At 49.3% G+C, this 25,503-nt stretch overlaps 1 protein-coding gene across 2 annotated transcripts in view; it reads right to left on the minus strand.

Annotated features, from left to right (window-relative positions):
- Positions 1-5,623: 5,623 nt before the first annotated feature.
- Positions 5,624-25,503, minus strand: part of LOC119148501 (sodium- and chloride-dependent GABA transporter 1-like) — a 36,401-nt gene continuing 16,521 nt past the window's right edge. For both annotated transcript variants that reach the window (XM_037388748.1, XM_037388747.1), the window contains exons 3-15: positions 24,960-25,091; positions 24,165-24,265; positions 21,807-21,916; positions 21,270-21,402; positions 19,926-20,060; positions 17,963-18,066; positions 17,534-17,658; positions 16,605-16,717; positions 11,146-11,277; positions 10,310-10,412; positions 9,787-9,887; positions 8,841-9,008; positions 5,624-6,022 (exon numbers count right to left, since the gene is read on the minus strand). In XM_037388748.1, coding sequence (XP_037244645.1) covers positions 5,918-6,022; positions 8,841-9,008; positions 9,787-9,887; positions 10,310-10,412; positions 11,146-11,277; positions 16,605-16,717; positions 17,534-17,658; positions 17,963-18,066; positions 19,926-20,060; positions 21,270-21,402; positions 21,807-21,916; positions 24,165-24,265; positions 24,960-25,091 — 1,562 coding nt within the window. In that variant the 3' untranslated portion in view covers positions 5,624-5,917. The remainder of the gene's footprint in view (positions 6,023-8,840; positions 9,009-9,786; positions 9,888-10,309; positions 10,413-11,145; positions 11,278-16,604; positions 16,718-17,533; positions 17,659-17,962; positions 18,067-19,925; positions 20,061-21,269; positions 21,403-21,806; positions 21,917-24,164; positions 24,266-24,959; positions 25,092-25,503) is intronic.

Below are 25,503 nucleotides of genomic sequence, written 5' to 3' on the forward strand. Positions count from 1 at the left end.
GTGGTGTGGACACTGAGAGGCCACCCCATCCCTTGCCACCCCCTGGATGTGTGCCCCAGGGCCACCACCCAGGTATCCCCCATGGCCCTGTGGCTCAAAACCCTTTAACCAGCAGTTAACAGTCACGCATGGGTCCCAGCCCCTTGGGATGTGCCAGGGCAAGCACTAAAGCCGGGGCAAATGCCACACAGCATCACAGGCAACCCTCCTGCTGCACGCCACTGGGGCATGGGAGGGGACATGCAGGGACCTATGCTGAACAGGACACCTAACACTGGAGGGAGAGACACCAGCCCCAGGGGTTGCTCCTGGTGGGGTGAACAAACCCTGAGGGCCAGGGTGGTAATGTCACTGCTGCCATGCAGCTCTGAGGAGGTCCGATGCCTGCCTGGACCTCTGACCACAAGCACCACTTTAACATACTATTAAAGATGCGGAAAGGGAGGAAAGCTGTTAAAATGCTTGGAGTGTACAGTGCTTTGACTTTTGCTTTCACAGCATCTTTGTTCCCCTCCATTAAGGCTATGGAGGGCTGTCAGTAGGGGAGAGGAGAACGCTTGACATCCCCATTAGATGTCAACAAAACAGCACTGGCTTCCCATACCAGGCAGAAGCACTGCTAGCAGAGCCGGTGGGAAGCTCTGAGGAAGAAAGGAGACACAGACCCTGCGCAGGGGTGACTGGGTGAGCAGGAATGTGTCAGCACCTGAGCCTCTGTGCAGAGCCTGCCCCACCACTTGCTGCCAGCCTGCCTGCCTCAGCCCCCCCCCGCCCAGCAGCAGGCACACCTTTGCAGTGATTTGGAGCTGACAGGCCACTGGTGCCGAGCAGGGCTCAGGAGGGAAAAGCTGCCACGAGCAGGCAAGCCTCTCCCCAAAGGGGGAAGGTGAGACAGGTGAGCAAGAGGATGCAAAGCAGAGAAGGGGGGAAGGAGTGACACCTAAGGAGGGTTGCAGTGGCCCGCATGGTGGAGGGGGAGATGGTAGCCAGCCCTCATAGGAGCCTCCATCTTTCAACCCTCTCTTGACATCTCTTCTCTTTCCTTTCTATTAAGCCCTTTGAGGTGTGCAATGATCAGAATGGTCCCTGCACTCATTGTTAAGATCTAGCTCCCAGGTGTCATCAGTAGGTTTCAGAGCTTCCAGACTTTTTCTTCCTACCACTGAGCTGCTCAGTGGATTCTGACCAATAGCTGGAGCTGTACAGAGACAGGATCAGACAGCAGGAGAGGAAAACCATGCTGGGCACACCGCATGGCCTCTAGTGCTAATATTGGCATCCGAAGCTGAGCACTGTGTTTCATGCACTCAGCTCCTGAGGAAAGCAGGCAGTGTGCTCGGTGCAAGCTCCATCACCATGGGTAGGCTGGTAGCCTTCAATCCAGCAAACAACAGCAGACATGCCCCTTAGTGGTGCAGACCCCCTCCCTATTTCACCATCACCACCAAATGGAAACAGGGTCCCCCAATCCAGAGAGAAACCACACACACACACCCTGGGACAGGAGAGGGATAGAGACAAATTGCTCACCCAGAATGATGCCAGCTTTAAGGGCACCCCCCAATGCACAGCACACCTGCGCCCAACAAACACATTGTTTAATGGAGTTGTGGAGAGACTACAAGCTATGTGGTGGTCGGCTAGCCAAAGCCTTACAGTGCCACACGGCATGGGTATCGTGTTGTGGACATTGCACATGTGTTTTACAACCAGCTGCCAGCTGTTAGAGCACATCTGGGAGAATGGCAGCAGGAAGAGTTCCCCTCTCCTGGGGGAGAGGATCACACCCGCTTCTCCAGGGAAGTGGCACTTGAGCAGCAACGAAGCAATCCTGCCTTTCCCATCGCCCCCCTCAGCCCCCGCTGCTGTGGCAGAGGGTGGGGGCAATGGCATTTATTTTATTTTTCACAGCCCTCAGGAAAAAGAGGATTTCGGAGGGATTTGAGCACAGCTCCCTAAATAGCTCCTTAGAATTAAGAGGTTTCATGGGGGATTATTTTGAGCAGCTGCCCGTGGCAGGAGGGAGAGGCTGGCAGGTGCTGGGGAGGCAAGGGGGCAGAGCAAAAAAGGCAGGAGCACTGTGGGTGAGCACAGGGGAGTGGGATCTCCTCATCTGCAGTAGGGGGGAGAGGGGAGTGTGCACTCCTGGCCACGCACATGTCCTCTCTGTTGGGTGAGCCGAAAGGAATGAGGGGCAAAGTGGTGGTCAGCAGAAGTGACGCTCCCTGGGAACAGCACAAAAGCAGTTCTTGCAGAGGAATCACTGGCACTTTCAGCTGGAATCCGAAGCCTGACTTCAAAAAACCAACAGGCAGATATGGCTGCGTTGCTGGAGCTGCCCATAGCGACATTCCTGAGGCCTGGGATGAGCTCAAGGGGCCGTCCCCAGCCCTGTTTTCTTACTAGGTGGGAAACCTGCATGCAGTGAACTAACACTAAGGACAGGATGAGTTCGAAATGCTGGAGAAAAGGATCAGTCAATTAGACAGAGCTTGGCTAAGGGCAAATTCCTCCCCGCAAGACTGCAAATGCCAGACTTCGTAGATCCAAACATTCACAGTGGAAATAAAATAAAAGTGCAAAAACAGGAAAGGCCACAAAATCTTTCAGAACAGGCACAGCTCTGCAGAGACTGGTGGAATATGGGTTGAAATGTCTCTTCTAGTAACACCAAGAGAGAGCATTGCTTGGCACAGCACTTTCTGGTGCAAAAAGGAAGATAGCTGGAACTTCATTATAATTTTGGTATTGGGATGGAAATTGGTTCTTAGGGACCGGATTCTGCAGGAAGGTGAGCTCTTCCATGCCTCTTTCAGCAGGCAGAAGGGGTGAGTGTGTGCACAGTGAGTGGCTGAACCACAGGAGAGCACGTGAGAGAAGCAGGAGTGATGCTGGTAATAATAGAGATAGAAATGAGGAAAGAAGACAAAGGAGAAGAGAAAGGGGGGAGAGCTGTAATTTGACAGCGGTGAAAGCAAAAAAGCAGGAAGTACGCTGAGGTAGATAATTTCTACTGGATAGACATGGGGGAGAAGTGAAGCAAGACAACGAAAAGGAGCAGGGCAGGAGGGAGAGCAAATGGGAAGGTCACAGGCAGGGAACTGAGCAAATAGCTAAATCTCATCAAATATTGTTGTTGTTATGAGCAGCCCGCGTGCAGCGTAGCCACTGCTGCTGTACCTGGAGTGATGTGCGCCTGCCACACGCAAAGCCACAAGTCAGAGAGATGCTGGGATTAAATTCCCAGCAAAAAGGAATTGGAGATTTAGGCATATCCTCAGTCACCAGGGAAGGGACTTTGTTTTCTGGACCCTTCCTTCTCCACTCTCTTGGAGGAACAACCTGGACAGCCCAACCCTTTGAACAGCTCTCCCAACAACCAAGCTTTTTGGCCAAGAGTTTACAAAATGAACACTGATAGATTTGTTCTACCTCTGACCTGAGCTGCCCCAGTGAAGTTGGAAAAATCTGGGTCTTCCATGGTTTTAAGGCCTCACTCAAGAATGGACTTCTTTGGCCATCACTCACCTGCACAGCTCTCAGGGAGGTTATGTGACCTGGATGCAGAGCAAAAGCAGGTTTCTAGTAAAGATCATTGCTGCAACAATCAGAGGCTAACGTCTGTTTTCACTACAGATGTCCCTCTCAGAGGACATATATGTATATGAAGAGTGGTTTCCTTTGTCCTCTGGTTTATAAAAATAGGTGAAGTGAAATAGAAGATTTCAGCTCTACTGGCGCTGGCAATTAAGGGGCAAGGAAAGGCAAGCTGACATGTCTGTGACTGGCTGAGATTAATTATGATGAACTATGATTGCAGCTTTCAGTGTTTGGCTTTCGGCTTTACAAGATCAAGCCTGTAAATTCAGCGTTTCCTCATGTCTATTTAACAGCTGCAATTTTTTTGATGTAAACACCCAAATGATTAGATGTGGGAGAGGGTGTGATCTCAGCTCGTGGTGTTGGAGACCTCAAAACATGCACTCAAGACCTGGCAGCCACAACCACTAAGAGCCAGGACACAGCATGTGCCACATGTACAAATACAAATTGGTTATACATCTAAAGCAATGTTAATTGAGATGCATTGATGAGTTGGTAGGGAACCCAACCCCAAAGGTGACTGAATTCAGCTTTAAACAGACAACTTCTTTCCTCTTTACATTACTGACCCTGAGTCTGGGAGACCAGCAGAAGAGCAGGCTGGCCCCATGCACCAGAGGCAGGCAGCATGGGACCAACCTGCATCATTTTTCAGCTCCTATTGGAGTGCAGGGCAATTGCACACCGGCTCACCGCTCAGCTGGCACCTGTGGTGAGACCCACAGGGGACTTCAACATGGCACCTACAAGACCAGACTCTGGTAGGAAGCATGAGTGGGACACACCTTTTCCTGGGCACTTACTTATGAATTTGTTGTTTCTGAGCTGAACCCGGGAGCGTGAACAGACCTAGCAATGCTGTCAGGGTGCCAAGGGAAGGGAGAGACTAATCTGCACTAAGTTACACCACGTGTGCACTTCTATGACAGGTGCTCATCAAATACTCTGAGTACACAGATACCTCTGCTTGGGGTCACTGGGAAGCTGTCACAAATGGGAGCATCACTATCACACCTGCACATGGTGTTATGATGAGCCACCTCCTTTATCAAGGCTTTAGAACTAAGAAATACGCTGCTGCTTTAGGACTGCTCTGAAACACTTCCCAGCCTTCTCTGAGGTGTTATACACTCCTCCAGCGTCGTCTGCAACAGCTCTCAGCCTCCTGTGATGTGTGTGCTGGGAGTCGGGACGTGCCAGCGCCAGCAGCTGTCTGCACAGACACTTCCCAAGGGAAGTCAGCACTGGTTCACAGGAGTGGGTTTGAACATGGCAGCTATGTCCTGCAGGCTCCCCCAGGAGCTCCTGCCTTCCACTAGCTGGGATTTAGGTGTTGCCAGTTCCTGCCAAAGGTAGAAGCTAAACCACCCATGGGCACTATGATGCATCTTACCGCTTCCCACCTGGGGACGCAGCCAGGGAGGGTGTTTGGCAGGAACTACCCTGCTCCGGCTTGGCTTCGGGGGGAGATTTGCACACTGCTGGAAAGTCTCTCCATCACACACAGGTCTTTAGCCTCTGCACAAAGCTGACTGCGGCTGAGAGTGGTCAGTATAGAAGACTTGACAGCCTCTAGCAAAGAGCCCTCCACTTATGTTAGGGTCAGGAAGCAGCTACTGCACACTGCTGCAGAGGGCAGGACACTCCGGAAGAAAAAGGCTGCCTACTCTGCTAGGCTCTGGCTCACAGTGCCAGCCCCAATGGATGCAGTGAAAAGGGCTGGAGACTGCACAGGGCTGAAACATGGCACCTGTGAGCAGCACACACTGTCCTGATGCCCTTCTCCAGTTTTAGAGCGATGTCCTACAGCTACCAGTGCGCTGGGCTCCTCACTGGAATCCCTCATTCTGCGATATCCCCTCCAGTTACACATTTACTAGTGTTGGTTTATGCTAGATCAATCGACAACTGGCTGGGATTTAAACGCGGTGTCAGCTGGCTCCCTGGGGTGACAGCACAGCTGTGTGCTATGGGATGCTTTATGGAGGTTCACCTGGAAAGGCAAGAAGAAGAACAGAAAAATGATCAGTGATCAGTTTAAGCTCTCTAGAGACATCACCACTTGTCATGAGGAGGAAGACCTGGGCACTGAGAGCCTGGACCAGGTTATTGCAGGATGAAGACAGTCACTGCTTGCGCAGAGCTTTGGTAAGCCGGGCTGGGAGGAAGAGATGTGAGAGGGTTCCGCTGCCAGCTCCTCTCTTTGACAAGTAAAAGCCACCGTGGAGCCAGGGACAGCGAGCTGTGCCGGAGAAGCTCAAGGGACAACGTGGCATGAGCATCTACGGGGCATGGTGAGGAAGTCTGGGCTCTTCTAGACGGCAGCATCCAAGACCCTCCCATTCAAGGATGTCTTCGGCTGGAGGCCATTGTTCTGAGCGTGCACCTCTGGCTTGGGCTGTGTCATCTTCTGCAAACGCTGCCCAGGAATGAAGGGAGAGAGCACATCAGCCAGCGGTGGCACCAGTGGGACAGCCAGGGCATGGCAGCAACTGAAGGTTGGGACCCCCAGCCTCAGAGGTGGCCCTAGTTACAGGGCCAGGGGATTGTGTATGTGGCAGGAGTTACTCCTCCAGCATCATTCAGCAACCCACTGCAAGTCACCTTTGCTTTGGTGCTGCGCACAGCACAGCAGCTCCTCTTTTTATCTGAAATACAGGGATCACCCTTATAACGTGGGCAAACTGTTACCAGGCAGTACCAGCTGCAAGTAGGAACAAGAGAGAGCTGTGATGTCACACGCTTCAGAGCAGACCCATTTTCCCATTTCCCCTCATTTTTCGAAGGGGGTTGATGATTATAAAGCGTTACTAACTAGCTAGAGCAGGCTAACAAGGTTACAGTTTGTGCTGCTGATGCAGATCAGACCCGTCCACCTGCACAGACCTTTGCACCAGCAGCAATTCCTGTCACCCATAGCTCATCAAATGAAAATTGCAGAGCCAAGTGAAGTGAAGCAAGAACCCAGAAAAATATATGGAGGGGCAAGTCATTACTGGAGGTGTGTGGACTGAGCAGAATGAATCACTTTTGCCTGTCAGGAAGGGACTGCTGCTGTAAGATGCAGAAGAGAAGGCAGAGGAGAACTGAGCCTGACCTGAATAGACATCACTAAGTCAGGAAGAAGCTCTTTCCAGCAAAGGGAAACAAGCTCCTTCTCTCCAATACCGCTGAAGTGGCTGTTGCTGGGTGAAGTCCCTGAAATGTTCACTGAGCTGCTTCTGCCATTCATGATCTTTTTTTTCCCCCATCACATTCATGCTCAGTAGGATCAAAATTACTTGTAATCTTTCCTGTCTGTCAAAATCACTTTATTCAGCACTGGCATCTAATTTCCCTCCAGCTCCAGCTCTATTACAAACTAATCCAGGATCTGTGCATATAAGAGGCCAAAAATTCTCTTTCTGATACCAACACACACACATCACAAGCCTACTTTCTTCCTGCTGCCATCTGCTGCTCACTCCTTGGTCTATAAATGATGGGGAGGAGGTCTGGGTCTCCTGATGTGTGTGGGCACTGTTAAAGGTAGAGCAAGCCAGGGAAGGTGCACGCCAGCCATCCACGCTGCTGACTGGTACTGCTGGCTTGCACAAGATGCTGAAGGGATGGGTGGAAACATGCTCATCAGCTGCCCTCCGTGCCCCTGGGGCAGCATGGGAGTCCCCAGAACCTTGGAAGTGCTGGTGTTGCCACACTTGCTACATATGTAACCAGCACAAGCCCTTGGTCAGAAGGAGTGGAGCTACTCCTGGGAGGCTGCAGGCCAACTTGGGCGCCCCAGATGCCAGGATGCACTTTCACCATCCCTAGTGAAACAGGATTGAGACTAAGTAAAGGGTTAAACCCATACCTGTATTTGCAGACTTCCCTTCTTCCCTGCCTTTTCCAGCTCATATAATGAGGGAACAAGAAACCCTGTAAACATCTGAGAAAGGATCTACTCTTGGAATTGCTGCTGGCCTTCAACCTAAAATCAGCCAGGTGCTTGGTATAACACCCTGGCTTGAGTCCTGCAGGAACGCCAATGCAGGTTTCAACACCAATGGCAAGAACCTAAACCCAACCTCAGGTGAGAGACCAGAAACTGAAAGCAGATCTGAGACACCAAACCCATCCAGTTCCCACATCAGAACCCATCCAAATGGAGACCTGGGAGAAAGAAAAGTCAAAACCACCTGCAACTTGACCTCAGAGGTGTGGAGCCTGAAGCTGGCCTCAGCCCAGCAATTCCAGCTAAAACATTTCTGAATTAAACATTATTCAAAATACAGCATCCATGAAGTAAACTCATAGGATTTAGATGGCATCTGGTTACTGTTGCAGCTGGGCTGTGAAAGCCATACATCAGCACCCCTGCGGTGCCTTCTGACACCTGTATCTTGCAGCAGACAGCACTGAGCCAGGGACTTTGTGCACAGGGCTCTCGAGACTGCTTGTCAACACTGTAAATAAAACCTAAACAGTAATTTCGAGGTATGACATACAGAGACCCATGATTCACTGCTACATAAACCCCTTCTCAAATTATTAAAGAAAATGTTTTAAATGAGATCGGAGTTGTGGGTATTGTGGATCCTGCATAGAAGTCTTCCTTGCTTCTTAACCCCTCATTCACTTAGTGCCCTTTGCAAAACACACGGCAAACTACCATTGTGTATGCCTGTTGCTAGCAGGTCCTAGCCCCAAGATATTTCAAGCTTTACGCTCAGAGGCTGCTGATCTCTCTGCTGAGAAGTGTCAAGTAACCATGCTTATAGCCAGGGACCACCAGGAACTGGGATTTCTCTGGGTCAAGAAACCTCAAGGATTTCTTCCCAGTCTCTTCCAGGTCTCCAGCCCCCCGCACCAAAGAGGTATTCATGGGAGAAGGGTTCCTGTTTTGTGACAGTGACAACACAAAGCTCAATGAGGGACAACAGACCTGAGGATAGACTAGCTGAAGGTCTACCCACTTGGCCAGGCACCGCCAGTCACATGCTGCCCAGCAGCACTCCTAGCCACTTAGACATGTCAGTGCTCAGTCATGCTAGCAAGTCCTCTCCAGTGAGCCTGTGTTGCCAGAGGCTGATCTGAGCCCTCCTGGAGGAGAGGGCGTGCAGAGCTCCCACCGCACCAACCTGAAGTACTCCGACAACTTTGTCCAAGCAGAGTCTGCTTGGCTCTTCTTAGGCTTAGTTCAGTGCTGGGGTTACTCTAAGCAAAGAGCAGAAGAGGAGCGGTAAAGCTGTTCATACCTGCCGGAGAGTCCCTGTTGAGGTGAAGAAACAGTACAGCATGTATCCTGGAATAAGTACCATGGAGGACAGAGCCATAAGCCAACCAATGCCTTGTCCCCACGCAGGATAAACGTATTTTCCCAGTGTCAGAGGGGTCATTTCCACCACGCTGAAGAAGAACACACCCTGGGAAAAGAGCACCAGTCATCACAGGTGAGGGTGTGCAAAATCAAGGTCCATCCATTCTTCCCTTCACTATCCTCTTAGATCCCAACAGTCTTACAGCAACCCAGCAGCTCCTTAAACTGGTCTAGATACTCTCAGCCCACCAACTGGTGATTTCATATAATTTCTTATTATCCTATGTGAAAAGCTGGAACTTGAACACACCTGAAAACCTGATTTGCTTCTTCACTACACTACTCAGACAAGCAGTGCCCCCACACCAGCTCCTAAGCAGGTTATCAGCACCCTCACAGCTGGCCTCAGGAGCCTTCCTCTTCCTGTCATTGACCTGCTCACACCATTCTCTGTACACTCCTGCTGGAAGCAGAGGAACCAGCAAACGCAAAATTGCTCGGCGGTCAGTTATACTGCATTTACTGATAGCTTGTGCTCTGACAAGCCTATCAGGGGCTGAGGCTGGAGCTAGAGTAGCTGAAAGCCTTCCCCAGAACCAATAATGACTTTTTAGAACAGTTATTTGCTTATCTTTTAGCAACTCAGAAAGCAAAATGAGGAACTGATGGCCTCCTTTATACTACAATAACCAGCTAGAGCTCTTTCTACAGGTGGTTTCCAGCAGGTGGAGTTACCTGTATTAAAGTACCCATCTCAAGTCTGCCTAGGACCACCTTGCACCAGATCTATACTGGGTTGAGAACATAGTGTTTCCCCTACAGCCCATCCAAACTAAGAGGCCCTTCTGAATCCACTCCTGCAGGTAGGATGCCCCAGGTCTTACGAGGCAGACAACAGGAGTGAAGAAGGCCCAGCAGATCTTCCACCAGATGCAAGGTCTGTAGCCAATCATTTCTTCGATGTTCCTGTAAAACCTGTTCACACCTACAAGAGGAAATGAGTATTTAAAACAAACATCCCATCTCAGCACCATGGTCATCACCTCTTCTTATGACACAGCACAGGCCAGCCACAGCAAGAGGGTGACAATACCCCGGCATGAGAAGCATTATCAGGAGTGGTTGGGGTACAGGGACATAAAAGCAAATTCATGTTAGCAGCTTCCATGTTCTTGGTGTCCTCTTGAAGGACCAGAGTGCAGGACCCTAGGCATCTGCCAGTTTGTGTAGAGGTCTCTGTGGGGGCCTGGAGAAGTGAGATGACAGCCTTCTGCTCCTGATTTTCTGGAGTTATCAGCCTAAGTTATTTTCAGTGGCAACATTTTTATTGGCTGCACTGTGGGAGACTTCTGAAATAATTCACCATGCCCATGGAGAAAACAAAGGAACAAGGTCTTTTGTGCTTACCGTAACACCAAGAAATTGAGACGGTCTCGAAGAAGACAAGAAAGAGAAGACACATGCCACTGGCTGAGTAGTAATCAAACAGCTTGAAAACATAAATGCCACCCTGAAGAGACAAAACCAGGGTCAGGGAGTTTAGTTATAGATTTTGGTCAACAATATCAGCCAGCTGCTTGGATTGCTACTGTCTGTGTTTCCTGGCTTTAATGTTAATTTCCTTGGACAGTAGAGCCGGCGTTGCAACGTTACCACTGGAGTCTGGTTCCCAGCAGCAAAACTGATGTGTTCTTGCAGACAATTAGCCAGCCTGTTCAGGCATGGCCAAGGGTAAAAAGGAGAGCAGAGATTCACTAGGATTTCTTAATTTTCTCTGTTCTAGATTGAGTCACTTAATTTAGTCTGCTCTGCCCCTCCTGGGAGCTTTGCTGCCTTGCCTCTTCATGAGCCTACAGTGCTCCACAGTCAGTCTCCAGACCACCCAACGCTAACCTCCACACATGTGAGCCTTGGCTTCAGCCCCAGAGGTTCAGGGCCCCAAAAGACTGGTCTTCTTTACGTTATCTTAACTCTTTGCACCAAGCATTCCCTCAGCTTGGGCTCTGTTGGCTTGAGCCCTTATTGCAGATAGCAAAAAGCCAATCCAGACTGACAACAGGATAGTAGTAAAAGTTATGGAGGCATCCTAAGTCACTTGAGGTGTAGCAGTGGTGAGCAAGCCCATTTATCCAGCATTAGGATGGCTCCTAGGATTGCTGTCACTTCTCCCAAAGCTTTGGTACTGCTGTGCTATGACAAAGTGACTAGAAAGGTGCCACGAATGGAGGTACAAAGCACAATACCTGGGTGATATTGGAGAATCCAATGAGATAAGAGATGAAACAGACTACTGCGATGAAGACCTTCTTCCTGGCTCTGAGGAGATTAGGATATTCATCCATCAGGGCTGTAATGAACCCTTCCACGGTGCAGAACTATGGGAAAAGGTATACACCAAGGACATACATGTAAGTATCTTAGCCTGACACCAACTCCACCTACATTTAATTCCAGTGTAGAGAATCTCATTGCTTTAAGTGCGCTCTGCAAATCCTAGAAAAGAAGGGGGCACCTCTGCACAAAGTTGGTCTGAACCACCTTCTGAAAATGCCTCTCTACCTCCACTGAACAGAGAGGGAGCTAGAAGCACTGGGGTTAAATACCTAAAATTAGCTGAGATAAATCTCTGCCTTTTGCCTCCCGTGGAAAGTCTCCTCTTTCTTCCCCCAAACTCTCTAGGGCTTCCTCACCACTGCCAAGCTCTGTCACAGCTGTGTGTCCATCTGCTGCTGGCACATGTGCAGGACCTTGCTTGCTCTTCCTTTCCCATGTGTGCTCTCAGCCTATTGCAGCAGTGCTTGTGCTGTTCAATGACCTAAAACACTCATGGAGGAGCTGCATTACCCACTGCCCAGTCTCATGTGCGTGTGCATAATAACATCTCTGACTACCCAGTCCTTGACTTTATTTCATTTCTCAAGCACGCTACATTAAAGGCATGTAGCACTTTAAAAGCCCGTCCTCACAGTGCATGGTCTTCCTAGAGCTGAAAACACCTGGATGGCTTGTGCAGTGCTATTCCAGGCACAGTATATTAATGCTGTCTGCACCATAACACATAAAGGAGTACCTGTGAGCATTACCTTCAAATCATTTTTCCTATTAGTTCTGCATGGGGACAATTTGACTGTATATATGTGAAGTGCATCCTTCCCTCCTATTTCTTGATAAATTGTGAGATTCACCTTTCTATATCACTCCCAGAAACCACTGGTAACGTAGAGATCATAGAGGGCACATGATGCCTCTAGAAAAAGTCCTGGGAAGTTTATGACAGCAGCAAGCTCCTAGCTTCCCTGGTCACTCTCAATAAATATACAAGCCAGTGCAACGAAAATGAGAGAGGTTTCATTGCTTTTGTATGTCAGGGATCTCCCTGTCCCTGGACGAGTGCTCTAGAAAGTGCTGGTATTTTTAGATTCAGCTTTGAATAGGGAGACAAGCAGATAAAAAAACCCCGAAAAAACAGGAGCAGAGGTGGAGGTACACAGACTAAAGAGCAGCGGAGGGCTGGAAATATGTGTGGAAGAAAAGTGGGGAGTGTAAGCCATGCCTATAGCTGGGCAGGGATGGTGGAAGAACTTGCACACTGCTAGCTGCTGGGGCTGGCTTCCATGTGGGACAGCACGAGAAAAAGGGTGATGTTTCTGCCCAGGGTTTTATATCCACATGGCACAGTGCAGAAAGCTGGTATTCCCAGAGCATCAATGCTCAACTGCTTCAAATCGAATTTTTAATGAGCTAAGCTTTTTATGCTGGACACAAGTGCTATTAAAGCATCTTTTGCCATTCAGGCATGGGTTAAGCTGCCTTTATTCTCATTGACAGCGAGCGCTTCACCCCGTCCCACCCAGCTCGTTGTCTGGAGGAGTCAGGACTGAGCTGGCACCACAGTGTGAAGAGCCAGCATGACAAAAAGTACACTGTCAAATGCTATTCCTTCCACGTGGATGTGTGGCCAGGCGCTGATGAAGCCATGGGCAGGGCCAGGTGGTCTGCCACCAGGCAAGGCAGGGAGGGAAAAGGGTTCAGAGGGGGAGACAGGGATGGCTGGGGGCACAGGGTGGATGAGAGGGGTGTCCAGCAGAGAAGTGAAGAAAAAGATGTCTCATATATTGGGAGGGAGTAAAACCGACAGCCCTTTTGTTCTGGAAGAGGGATCAAAGTCAGGGAAAGCACAGGGGGAAAGACAAGGAGATAGGTGATGAGGAACAGGGTTAAGAGTTGAAATCTCTTTGCCTCCTACTAAAATTAAGCTGCTGTGTAATCAGTGAGGTGGGGAAGCAAATGGTTGTACACTACTTCTTCTATCCATAAAAGGGGCAACTGCCTTCATACTATTTACTGAAAATTGCCTCATGCCAGCCTTAGGCTTCAGAGGTGATGCAGCCTGGAGGAGGCTCACCTTTCCAACCCTGGAGACCTCAGCTGCCTGACTGGCCTGGGGTCCACATTTCCCAGCCCATACACCCAAACTCAGATGCTCACACAAGGTAAGTAAGCACCCGAGTGAAAGCACGCTGCTTTCAGGAGCGATGAGGATCTGGTCATGGTGCATACAGGTGGATACACACTTCAATCTGCTTTCCAAAAAGTTCCATTTTTCTCACCAGTTGCCTCCAGCCACAATTTTTAGTCCATATTGTGTTCTTCATCTCGCCTTGCCCCAGGATATTGTTTCTCTCCTAAATATTGTATTTCTATTCACTTCTCTCTGTTGCATTTTTAACTCTTCAGGAGCGTAATCATTACACAAGCTACTGGATCCAATAATCTGGGCTTGGGAGTCAATATAGGTGGCACCTTGGTCTGAAGGAAAATCTCTCTCCTACCATCTCCCAGTGTCAAGGGCTTGCTATTCTCTCCTTGGCTATGCAGAGCACCCTGGCCAGGACCCATGGGCCCGTGGGGGGGTTGTCCCCAGCTGCCAGATGTGCAGCAGGGAGCCACGGGAGTGCATCTTACTGTTGGCAGTTGGAAATCCTCAGGAATAACCTGTGAGAGGCGGCCTCACATGGCACGGACACAGGCTTGCAGTCACAAGACTTGCTAGCTCCCCTAGGGAGAAAACGCCTGACCTGGAAACTGGTAGGTTAAAAGAAAGCATTAGCATATTATGCAAGAGGGTCTAGACGCAAAAAAGCTAAAGCCTGGATGGATCAGAGGCAGAGTGAACATTAAGGCACACGAAGCAGCAAGTGGGGGCACAGGAGGGAGGTGCGTGTCTATCGATATAGGTCATTCGTCCTGTTCAAGTAACTGCAGATGAGATGAGCATCCTGGCAGAATTAGGGGGCTGTAGCTGTGCTGCATCTGCAGAAGGCTCACTATCGAAGCTAATGGACGCGGGTGAACCTACTCCCGCCATCATCACGGGGTTGGGGCTTATTGCTGCAGCACAAACACAGATCTTAGCCCTACCTTCCTTCACTAGCCAGGCTTCTGAGCGCCTCTGCTGTGCTTGGAGCCTTGTGCCCCACTGGTGAAAAGCCGCAGCCCCAGCCCAGCAGCCCTGGGGGTGCAGGGTACAAGAAATGTCCTACCGCTCTGCTGCGCCTCATGAACTGGGCTGCTGACCTAAAAATAACTGCTCCTCATTTGCGAAATACCACAAACGATACTTAATCAGCACATAGCAAAACCATCTCTCTTTTTTTTTTAACTGAATGCTTCAAAATACTTGTGCAATTTTAGCTGTCAATGCACTCTGTTACTTGTTTTATATGCATAAGCTGCCATGCTGTTAATAGTGTGTTCAATTGTCAGAGCTCCAGCATGCAGACAGAAAGCGTCTTCACATGTATTTATCTGTGCTTTTTTAAAAGCTTGTTCTCCTTTTGGTGCTTCTTTCCACAGCCCCCTCCTCCTCCATGCAATGATAGCCCCCCATGGACTGCCTGCCCTGCAAGACTAGCTGTCAAAAGGGACCTGGAGAATTTAAAATGATATTTCAAAAGCAAATGCAGCAAATAAATTCCACACGGTGCTTAGAGAGCTTATTGTCATGTCTCAAACTATTTACCAGTGCTGAGCAAATAATCCATAGAGAGTATTTTTTTTCCCCTGTAAATGTAGCCTCTTTTGGAACATTTAGTCATTATTTGAAATTATTTGTCAAATAACATCTGTGATAATGCAGACATGAGATTTATGATATGTTTATGGGAGTGTGCCATAATTGAAAATCAGATTTGGTTGATTAGATTTTCCTGGAAACCAGGTGTGACATTTCAGGAATAGGTCTGAGCCTGATTATGAACTAGACTTGGGTTTATGAATGCTTCCTGTTATCCAGAAGAGCATCCATTTTGTACCAAGGGTTTGCCCTGCAAGGACAGAGCATGTGGGCACAAAGGGAGGATGTGACAGACCAAGCACAGGCTTTTGAAGGAGCCTTTGATTTTGATGCACTCAAAAGGGAGGGACGCTGCAATTCACTGCTTCACTGGGTGGCTACTGTTGTGCTGAATTATCAGGGGGAAAAAAAAAAGTATCACTGCTCATAAAAACACAGACTGTGATTTTTTTTTTTTGGTTTTGTGAGGCCTCGGGAGTGGGCAGGGTAGAGACCTTTTGCTACATCCAGCTGTTTCCTCCTCAAATATCTTGTAAGACTTATCTGATGGTGAAGCAGTCAGAGTACCCAGGCACAAGCCTCTCCCAAGGCATGGCTCTTTTCCTCTGCCAGGACCTTCCTCTGCTCACCTCTAAACCAGTCCAGGGTGTTTCAGCTCTGCTCAGGGCCACTTTTGTTAGCAACAATGCTGAAACACTGCATCAAACCACCATCCTCACACCATGGGAGAGCCTAATCCAAACACCACACGGCTGCTTTTCTCAGTGCAACCTGTGGATGCTGCACCAGAGCGCTGGGTCTGGCTGAAGAGTGGTACCTTGTGCAGAGGTGCTCCTCCCAGCTCCTGGGAGGAGAGAAGATGGAGACTTTCTACCCTAACCTATGACAGTAAGCTAAAGTAATGACATTTTCTTGCCTCGCAGGAAATGCAGTTTGGTCAAGGTGACACAGTAAGAAGATCCAAAGCATTCAAACTGAGCATCTCACAAAATACCAGGAGAGCTGTGATGACCACAAACTATTCCCATGCAGGCATGAAATGAAGCAATTAATACTTACTTCCCTCATTTCACCTATTTTGGGTGTGAGGCAAATAGTGTCTTACAAGAACAAGGCAGTTATTAGTTGAAAGAAATCTTTTTCCCTTGCCCCAAAGTATTTTGGCAGGGATAGTTTGCCTCTAGCTCTACTTAGAGCCTGTGAGCTCAGCTACCAGTGTCACCCAGTAAGATGGGGACATGCTGTGCCCACACAGCAGCACCAGCACTTCACTAGGGCCAAAAATTGATCTGAACAGAGAAAAGTTTTCCAAAGATCCTCTTCTCCTACAAGGAGGTGGTGACTGTCTTAAAAGGCTGACTGGTTCTTCTGGGCTGCTGGAAGCTAGTCATTACTCTTATTTTTAATTGGCAGCAGGAGAAGGGCTGGTGCATTGGGTAGTGGTCAGATACAGCCACGCTTGCAGTACATGCCTACATTAGGGAAGAGCACAGAGGTGAACGCCACACAGGAGATTTTGTTTCATGCAGCTGCATCACATCATGAAGAGCAAGAAAAGACCCTGCTCAGCACTATCCCAAGGTGCAGAGGGGGATGCCACCCCACTTTGTCCCTAGGTCATCTCACCTGACTGTCCAGACCCAACATCATCAGCATGGAGAAGAAGAGGATCGACCAGAGCGGGGAGAGGGGCAGCTGTGTGACAGCCTGTGGGTAGGCAAGGAAAGCCAGTCCAGGGCCTGCAGTAATGAAAAGAGGGATGAGCCCATGTTTATAAAGCATTTGATGGGAAGTCTGAGCTAAGGGCCACAGCTGAGCAGAGAAACAATGATTGCAGTCAAGAATTGCAGGTATTTAATATAGGAGCTAGAAACACCTGAGCCTTCACTGATGACACACCAGCCTGGTGGGGTGCACAGGGGTAGGATGGGGAGGCAGGAATGACTAGAGAAATGCTTTGCCTTTTCCTTTCTGCAAGCAAGAAAGTCATCAAATTATTGCTACCAAATGGAGCTGGAGCACTTTGCTAGAGAAATGAGCTGGTATTCTGAGCTGGTTATAACTTCCCTGATGTCTTTTTTTTTCCATCACACAATGCTTGAGAGAAAGAAACCTTGAAATAAAGGCTTTCTCTGGGAAGCCAGCAATTTCAAAATATGTCTTTATGCAAAATGACACAGTCCCATCTTGGCTGAAAAATTATTCTGAGATTACCATTTCAGAATTTCACATGGAAAAGGGACTCCAATTTTTTATCATATCTACTGAAAACATAGGCAGTATCTATTCTTCATAGGAAGGTTTCAGAAGGAAAATGGCAAAAGGATGTGAAACTTCAGCACTAAAAGAAGGTGAACATTAAAAGCAGGTGATGTCCCTTGAAGCCAGTGTGATGAACACCAGCCACAAGTGCCCGAGATCCACGTTGGTGGGAGGACACGCAAAGAGGGTTGTACACTTGGGTCCCAGTCAAGAAAGCCCTGGGAGCATCCCATGCTCACTGATGATTTTCTCTCAAAGGTTGCTGTTGCATTTGAACACGGGTTTCGGCTTACCTGAAGAGGCCAGCTCTGAGATCGACTTCTTCGTGATGTGTGACATGAAGCCAACAATAGAGAAAATAACAAACCCAGCAAATATGCTTGTGGTGGAATTTATACAGCAGACAATAATGGAATCTCTGGAAGAGAGAAAGAAAGAAAACACCTGCAGGTCCCTACCAAGAGGCCAAGAGCTAAGGGTGGGTAAACAAAAGTCCAAGCCCTGCCTAGAGCAGTTCCTGTGCCTTGGAGAGGTAGCCCAGGTGATGTGTTAAGTGTCCTGCAGGCAGGGGACCTCTGCTACAATGATCACCATGTGTCCCCGAGGCCACATGTTGCCAGCGAGGGGATGTCGGAGATCAGATACCCCAGACCCACCGTGACCCCCTACCTCACCTGTGAGCACTCCCTGCCACGAAGGCAGCTGGAAAAAAAACAACAGACCTGTAGACATTGTTGTGGAAAGTGTTGTAGCTCCCCAGAGCAATCAGAGAGCCCAGCCCCAGGCCGTAAGAGAAGAAGATCTGCGTGGCTGCGTCCATCCAGACCTGTGGAGAAGGAGCGGGGAGAGTACAGCAGGAGGGACTGCATGCTGCAGGTGCATCTCCTACAGCACCCAGTGCAGGGCTAGCAACAGGGCTGGATACAGCTGGTGGGGCTGTGGACTTGGCCATACAGCCCACTGGGGTTGTCAGGACCTGAGGGCACCATGCCACTAGAGCCACAGGTGCCTGCAACACTGGCTGCTGACTCAAGCTCCAAGGAAATGTTTGGGGCAGTGGCTAGAAATGTCATAGGAGCCACCTTGAAACCTGTAGCTGTGTTACTGCCAACTGGGGTGAACATGTCTGAAGAGCAGACATTTCCATGCCTTTCTGAACACCACCTATCTCCAGGGCGAGCTAGGGCTCAGAGATGGGTGCAAGTGGAGAGGAGAGTAACAGACATGGCGGGTGCAGCCCCGTTTCGCCCATGGGCTGGGGATGCTGTGCATGTGTGTCTCACAGACGTGGTCGGAGCATGCTGCCTCCTGGAGCCACTGCACATCCCACAGCTACGTAAGGCCAGCAGGGCCCCTGTGCCTCCCCACAGGGGAACCAGGCTGCCAGGGGTCTTTACCACAGGGCACTGAGTCAGGGACGTGGCATGTGCCTCTCCTGCTTGCAGTGTCAGGAAGAAGCGTGCTAGAGAGCAGTGCCTCCCCGAGGAGGAGGCAGAGGAGCAGGAGGTCTGCAGCCTTCTCACATGACAAGCACATCAAAAGTGCAGCCTAGCCCAGCACCAGATGTACATCCCCAGCCCTCCAAAACCTGTGGCTCGAGGCTGCTTCCAGAGATGGATGAGGATGGAGGAAGGGTCCTGCATCCCATTTGCTGGACTGTGTCACTCAGTTCTCTTTGCAGGTCAGAAAGGTCTCACACATCATCTGAACTTGTGTGTGTGTGTTTGCTTTCCCACAGCTGCCCCCCAAGAGGTGCTGCTCCTCTCGGAGACCCACATCCCATGCTCACCCCCTCCATTCCTATTCCACTAGCATGTCTTTGATTTTCCAACATAGAGTTTCTTGCGCAAACAACTACAGAGAACAGCTTGCAAGGCTGGTCCTGATGCTTTACAGTCTTAAAGCCTAGAATGCACAAGAAAAGGGGGCAGAGTGTTCATTTCTTAATTACATAGTATTTAAACAACTCTTCTGGTCTTGAGGGCTCTGTTTCTAGCATGAGAGCTATTGCAGCTGGCAGTACAGTTACAGTGTGTGTCCTGCAAGAGGGATCATCGAGGCCCCTTGAGAAATGATGGGTGTCCAGTTGTCCCCACTCACATGTGACTGGTGACTCTGGAGCCATGGAAGCATTGCTGCTGCAAAAGGCAGGGTCTGTGTCTCCTGAAAATATTTGCCTTTGCAAACCTCCATGCTCTGCCTGGGTCCCCTCTGTTCTTCCACTGACCAAGGCAACATAACTGGCCACCACTCATCATTCAAGCACTACCAAAAATTGCTGCTGTGTGTGCTGTTGTGTTTGTGTTGCTTCTGAGGCCCCTATGCCAGTATGACTACATCGTCTTTTCTCTGCGACCACCGAATCAAGACCAAATCACCAGCCCTGGGACAGTCAGTGAAATGAGGCATTCCCAGCCCAGAGGGGACTTCCCTTCACTGGGGCAAGTCCTGACACCCTTGCCCATGGGTAACGCTGCTTGAGTACAGCCGAGCTGCTGCACAGGTTTCCACCCCGAAGGGCCTGCTACTCAACTCGGTCTGCACCTGTAAGGGTCATGGCTGCTTGAACAGGGAACTGTTCCAAGGGGGTTTTTAATACTTAAAATATTCAAGGGAATCACCTGGGGAAGACTAATGTGGAGAAAACCAGGAGGTAAGAGCTTTCCTCCACACTAGGCTACAAACCTCGGAGTTGGAGAGCTTTCTGAAGTCAGGCGTGAGGTAGAAGAGGATGCCCTCCTTGGCTCCTGGCAGGGTGACTCCCCGGAAGAAGAGGATGAAAAGCATGAAGTAGGGGTAGGTGGCTGAGAAATACACCACCTGCGAAAGACACCATGGGAGAGAAGCCATCAGCCCACCAGTGCCTAGGAGCCTTCCTGCCTGTGGTGGCATTGCATCCATCATGTGCCCCTGCAAGCAGGACAGGCTCCCCATGCACAGCCACTTCGGGCAGCATTTCCGTGTTGTTTCTGTTTCCCATTCCCATGCTAATAATGTTTCTGGCTGTTTGAGGTTTCTCTCTGCCAATGACACGCAAGGATGCACTAATCACAAAAGTAGCATGTTAAAGTCTGGATGAATTGCCCAAAGACAAGGGAATTGCACAGGGATAAATTTACTCCACCGAAGTAATCCCTTTAAGTCATCACATCCTTATTTTGCAGAGCTAAAGTTGGTGTTTCTCTAGTCCAATGCATCGAGCAATCTAAGTTGTCTTGACTCCACCGCTTCCTTCTCAGCACTTTCAGGGACTCAGGCACATGCCATCCCTCATCACAGGGTCCGTACCAGCCATCGCCAGGGCTTTGCTGCAGCTGCACACCTAACACCTGTCTGAGAGCCACTGGGGAGGTTAACAGCTTAGGTGACCTGTGCCTGAAGTGCCTCTTTCTGATCTCTCCTCTAGATTACTCTCATAGTATTGTCCCGCTACACCACGCTGTGCTCTAAATAACACATCTCAGTACCTCGGCATTGCTGTTTCACTAAACTAAGCAATTACCTCTCCACTGTGCTAGCCTGAAATGTTACACAGCGAATAACAACGTGCTTCTGATCTGAAGGTCTCCCACCAATGCTTAAAGGGCAGCAGGAAAAATTTCAAAGGAAGAGGTGGGGTTTTTTCCATCAGCAGCGTTTTACGAGACTGTGATTTTCAAAAGGGGGAGCCTGGAAGAGACCTCACTCTCTCAAAGGGCTCTCCCAAGGTAGAAAATGTAAGAAATCTCTGAAGATCTTTTCCCAAGTCTATTCCCAAAGAGACTGAGCACCCAGACCCGGGACTTTAAAGGGAAGAGCTATTCCCTATGCTTAGAATGAAAATTACCATAAACACGGTAGCAATTTTTACAGCCGTGGAAGGTAAATGTCAGGAATTTAATAGTATCTGTTACTGTGATTCTGCCTCGAAACACCATAACCTTAGTTATAGGCACTCAAACAAAATTGAGTCCAGAGGACATTCTGACAGCTGAGACCCAAGCATGGCAATGCAAGGCAGCACCGAAACCCTCAGTTCTTGCATCGTACCTTGCCTGTCCACTCCACGCCCTTCCAGATGGAGAAGTAGACCAGCAGCCAGGCCAGGGCCAGTGTGCCAGCCAGGGGCCAGCGGATGGTGCCAGGCTCCCCCAGGCCCCCAGACATCTGGTGCATGTTCCTCCTGGGGGGCAGAGGTGGCGTTAAGGAAAGAACATGTTAGGGGGAAGTCCAACCCTTGGGGTCAGAGGGACTGGAGAACCCAGAGGTGGCTGAAGGGCAAAGGGCCAGGTGCAGACAAGCACGAGAGCCTGCAATACCCTAAAGGGACCTGAGGCTCATCGTGATGGGGTAAAGGAAGGAGAAGAGAGGCAGAGAGGCTGTTATCCTCTCTATCCATCTGACCTGCGGCTGTACAGAGCACCCTGTGTGCATGTCCACCTCAGCCAATGGCCGGCTCTGATGCCCTCCTGCCAAGGCTGTCCAAGGAAAGGTGCTAGCAGGCATGGCTGCAGCCCTGGCGAGCAGGCACGATGGCCTGGCCGCAGCAAGGGGGAGAAACCTGGTGTAGGGAGGCTGTGGACATACTCCCAGAACTCGGTGACGGCGCTGGTGAGATTGGTGGTGTCATCCAGGGAGTAGTTGGAGAAGCAACGGTTGGTGTTCCAGGCATTCCCGCAGCTCTGCCATGGCAGGTTCTGTGCCAGCACAAGGACAGCAAGGTTAGAATTAATGTGACATCTCCACAGGGCAGCGGTAAGAAGTGAAATTTTGCTTCTTTAAAACTGAAACTCCATTGTTTTTGCAAAGAGGATGGGAGGCTTCTCCGAATGGGCAGAAACCTTGCAGCCAAAAGCATGAAATGATTTCCCAAAATAATGATAAATAGTGACATGGATTTTCCAGGAAACAATATCATGACGTGATTAGGGCAATACTGTAGCTCTAATAAAATGGTAGCAATTCCCCAGACAGAAAGCCATTTCCAATTAACTGCTGGTAATTAATAGCTACTAATTAAAATAGCTACCAAGGGATATTGTGCTTATAATCATTATAGCTTTTGGCTAGCTTTATTCAACAAGTGGCTGGAATTCAGTGCACAAAGAATAAACAATGATTTGCTTCTTATTTCTCGTTTATACTAAGCTTCAAATGCTTAAAAAGCAATGTGGCATTGAGAATGGGGGCAAACAGTTTGCTACACAAATAAACTACTGTAACATAAGCCCAGGAGTAAATTTAAAGGGTAGTAGCTATTTCATGCTGTCCTCTGCCCTGATTATAAGCAGCACAAAGTGATTCCTGGGAGATGTTGACACTGTAAGTAACAGTGTGACAGCAGCACACCGCTACAGATTTATTACAATTGGCTCTGGCGCTGCAAGCAATGAAACTGCACTGTCAGGGGCTGTGCGAGCACACAGGGCAACTCACCCATGCCGTGTAGTACCACGGCCAAGGCAGCCCAACAAGAGCAGCTCAGATACGTCTCCATGTGCAGCAATCTCATTTCCCAAGTGCAGTGCATGTAGATAAATGCAGAACGGCTATTCTGGATGATTTCCCTCTGCAGATAAGACCTCAGGCTCCAGCTCAACAAAGCTTTAAGAAGATGTTTGTATCCATTCCTATTCATCCACAAACACAGACCCCCTTTAGAAATGTTATCTGTGTTTTAAGTGCTTTGTGGCATCAGTGCCTCTAAGTGCTGCCTTCACCCCCCGCTCTAAATCAGTTCGCTCCAGCAAATGATACCTCCTAAGGTGCACAGTGGCTTGGCAGAAGAAGGGCTATGGGAAGGGCAGGTGGGGACACCCCGGTGGCCACCCAGGCTGTTTGCACCACTCAGTGATTTCATTGTGGACTTGCTAATTGCACTGAAACAAATGCAAGGGCTCAAGCATTGCACAGCAGCCCTTCAACCGAGCAGTTTGCACATCAGAGATGCTGCACAGCTCTTATAAGGAGGGGCAGGCAGGGGGATGGTTCGTTGCTGCTCTATTTCCTTTGAATTTCAGAGGACAGAAACTGCAGAAGGCAGCTGGGCTCCTATTCATATTCAGAATACTCCTAGTCAAATTTAGGAGAGACAGGGGACAGGCATCAGCCTAGGTTTTTTATTCGCATCTTGGCTCCTTTTGGGAATCTGGAATTATCTCTGGTAAAAGGTCTTGAGCTGAACACCTGGAGCTGCTTGTGTAGATATGAGCACTGTCACCAGCTGGGTCTGTGACACCTGAATGTACCAACAGGTTTATGTCTTTAAGGCTGCTGGTTGCTCAGAGATTTACTTAAGGGAGCTCTTCCCAGCTTCTGGGCTGAAATAAATCATTCAGCTATCAAGAAATTAATGCAGGGTGTGATTCTAGCCTTCCAGACCCTCCTATGGGAGAGGAACCCACTATAAACCACAATGCCAAAGCATGTGTTAAGGGACAGTCACAAGCAGATGTCTAAATGCTTTCTGAATAATTTTCCCAGCAGAAAAAAATCCCCGGGATTTCATTTATCAAGAGAAGCGTAAAGGAGGACTAATTAAGGTCAATACCAAATCCTGGGTAATAAGAACATGTGACAAAACCAGTTGTGGAAATGTGCAGCTCATAGATTCGCACAGCTCTAGAAATAGAGCAGAGACACAGGCTGAGCTTTAAAGACTGATGTGAGTGGGGAGCAGTTCCCAGAAAGGGGCTGGGACCATCCCCTTCAGGGGATCATCCTCTCCAGAGGAAAAACATCAGTGCCCATCAGCACTACACAGCTTGCCTACAGGGTCGATAAACTCCTCAGGAAGGGTCCAGCAGGGTGCCGACAAAGGCTCTTTGCACAAACTACCAGCAGCTAGTGCATGTTTTGCAACTTGAACAACTCACTCCCCATAAAGCAGGGAGTAGGGACCCAGAACACAGCCAATGCCACGCTGTAGACATGCCTGTGACTCACCGCAGTGAAAGAGTTGAAGAGATAGTAGAGAGCCCAGGCAATGATGACGATGTAGTAGATGTTCAGCCAGAAGGAGAGAACCACAGCTGCCAGTCCCACTCCTGCAAATGAAGGCAGAGAGCAGCATCAATCCAGGTCTCTGGTACCCAACTGAGCTCACAGGCACCACAGTGAGCTTTGAGGCAGAGCCAGAAAAAGTGAATCAGCTCATCAACACAGCATGTGTTACACCTACACCGTGAGCTGGTCAGCAAGGGAGCCTCATTCCCTCACATCTCTCACCCACCTGTTTCCACTGGGTGAATAGTGCTACACTTCAGTGTGCTACAGAGCTCCAAGAAATCCAAGATCCAGTCACTTCCCTGGCAGAATCTCTTTTCCCACATCCAAGACATTTCTAAATCACCACTGGTTTTCAGAACGCAGTCACTCCAGACATGGCAACAGGTTCACATCTCCTGTCTACAGCTTTCCCATGTATAATTATTAAAGTAAACCTATACAGGGACACTTATGGCAGGTCTTCTGCAACCAGTGCCCCTCTGTCACAGTCCCTGCTGCTCATGAAGCAACTTGTCACCGCACAAGACTGCTTGAACAGAGCACAGTGATGTTAGTGACTGCAGACACCAGGGTCAAGGACAGCTTGATAAAGACAGAAGGCTAAAACTCCCCTTACCTACCACCCCATCCCAGTCCCCATGGATTTGCTGATTTGCTTCCCAAACCATTAAAGGGTTTTTCTCTGTAGTTATGTGCCATTATCTTCACCTTCACAAACTTACAGTACAGTACCTTTAAACATGGGTGCTAATTTCCAGACTCCCAGTCCGCCGACAGAGGTATACTGGCCCAGAGCAGTTTCCAGCAGGAATAGAGGAATCCCAGCAAACACCAGCGTCAGGAAATAGGGAATGAGGAAGGCCCCTGAAAGAAGGAGCAATGTTATCAGATGGCTTCCCCTTTTACCAAGAAATAAATGCTTCCAGCTGCTGTTTCTTGCTCTGCAGCACCCACGTGATGAGGAGCAGATTTGTTCAGAGGCGACAGTTTGCGACTGGAGTTGGTATGTTCAGTGAGTCGCCCACTGAGATTGCCACTGCCTTTCCCTTATCTGTTCACTATGGATATATATGTATCATATATACATACATACTGGCATCACTAGCTACGTGATGCCAGTCTCACTTCATTAGGTATTTAGGAAATGCTAAGCCAAATCTGACAACAAACCCAAAAGCTTGGACACCGACATTGGTAACTTGTTCTTGTTGATCTTTCCTATACTGCTTGCAGCAGCTCCCAGTTCTTCACCTTGAAGGAAAAAGCACGGGAATAT

Source organism: Falco rusticolus, chromosome 5, assembly GCF_015220075.1.
Source record: "Falco rusticolus isolate bFalRus1 chromosome 5, bFalRus1.pri, whole genome shotgun sequence".
Classification (NCBI taxonomy): domain Eukaryota; kingdom Metazoa; phylum Chordata; class Aves; order Falconiformes; family Falconidae; genus Falco; species Falco rusticolus.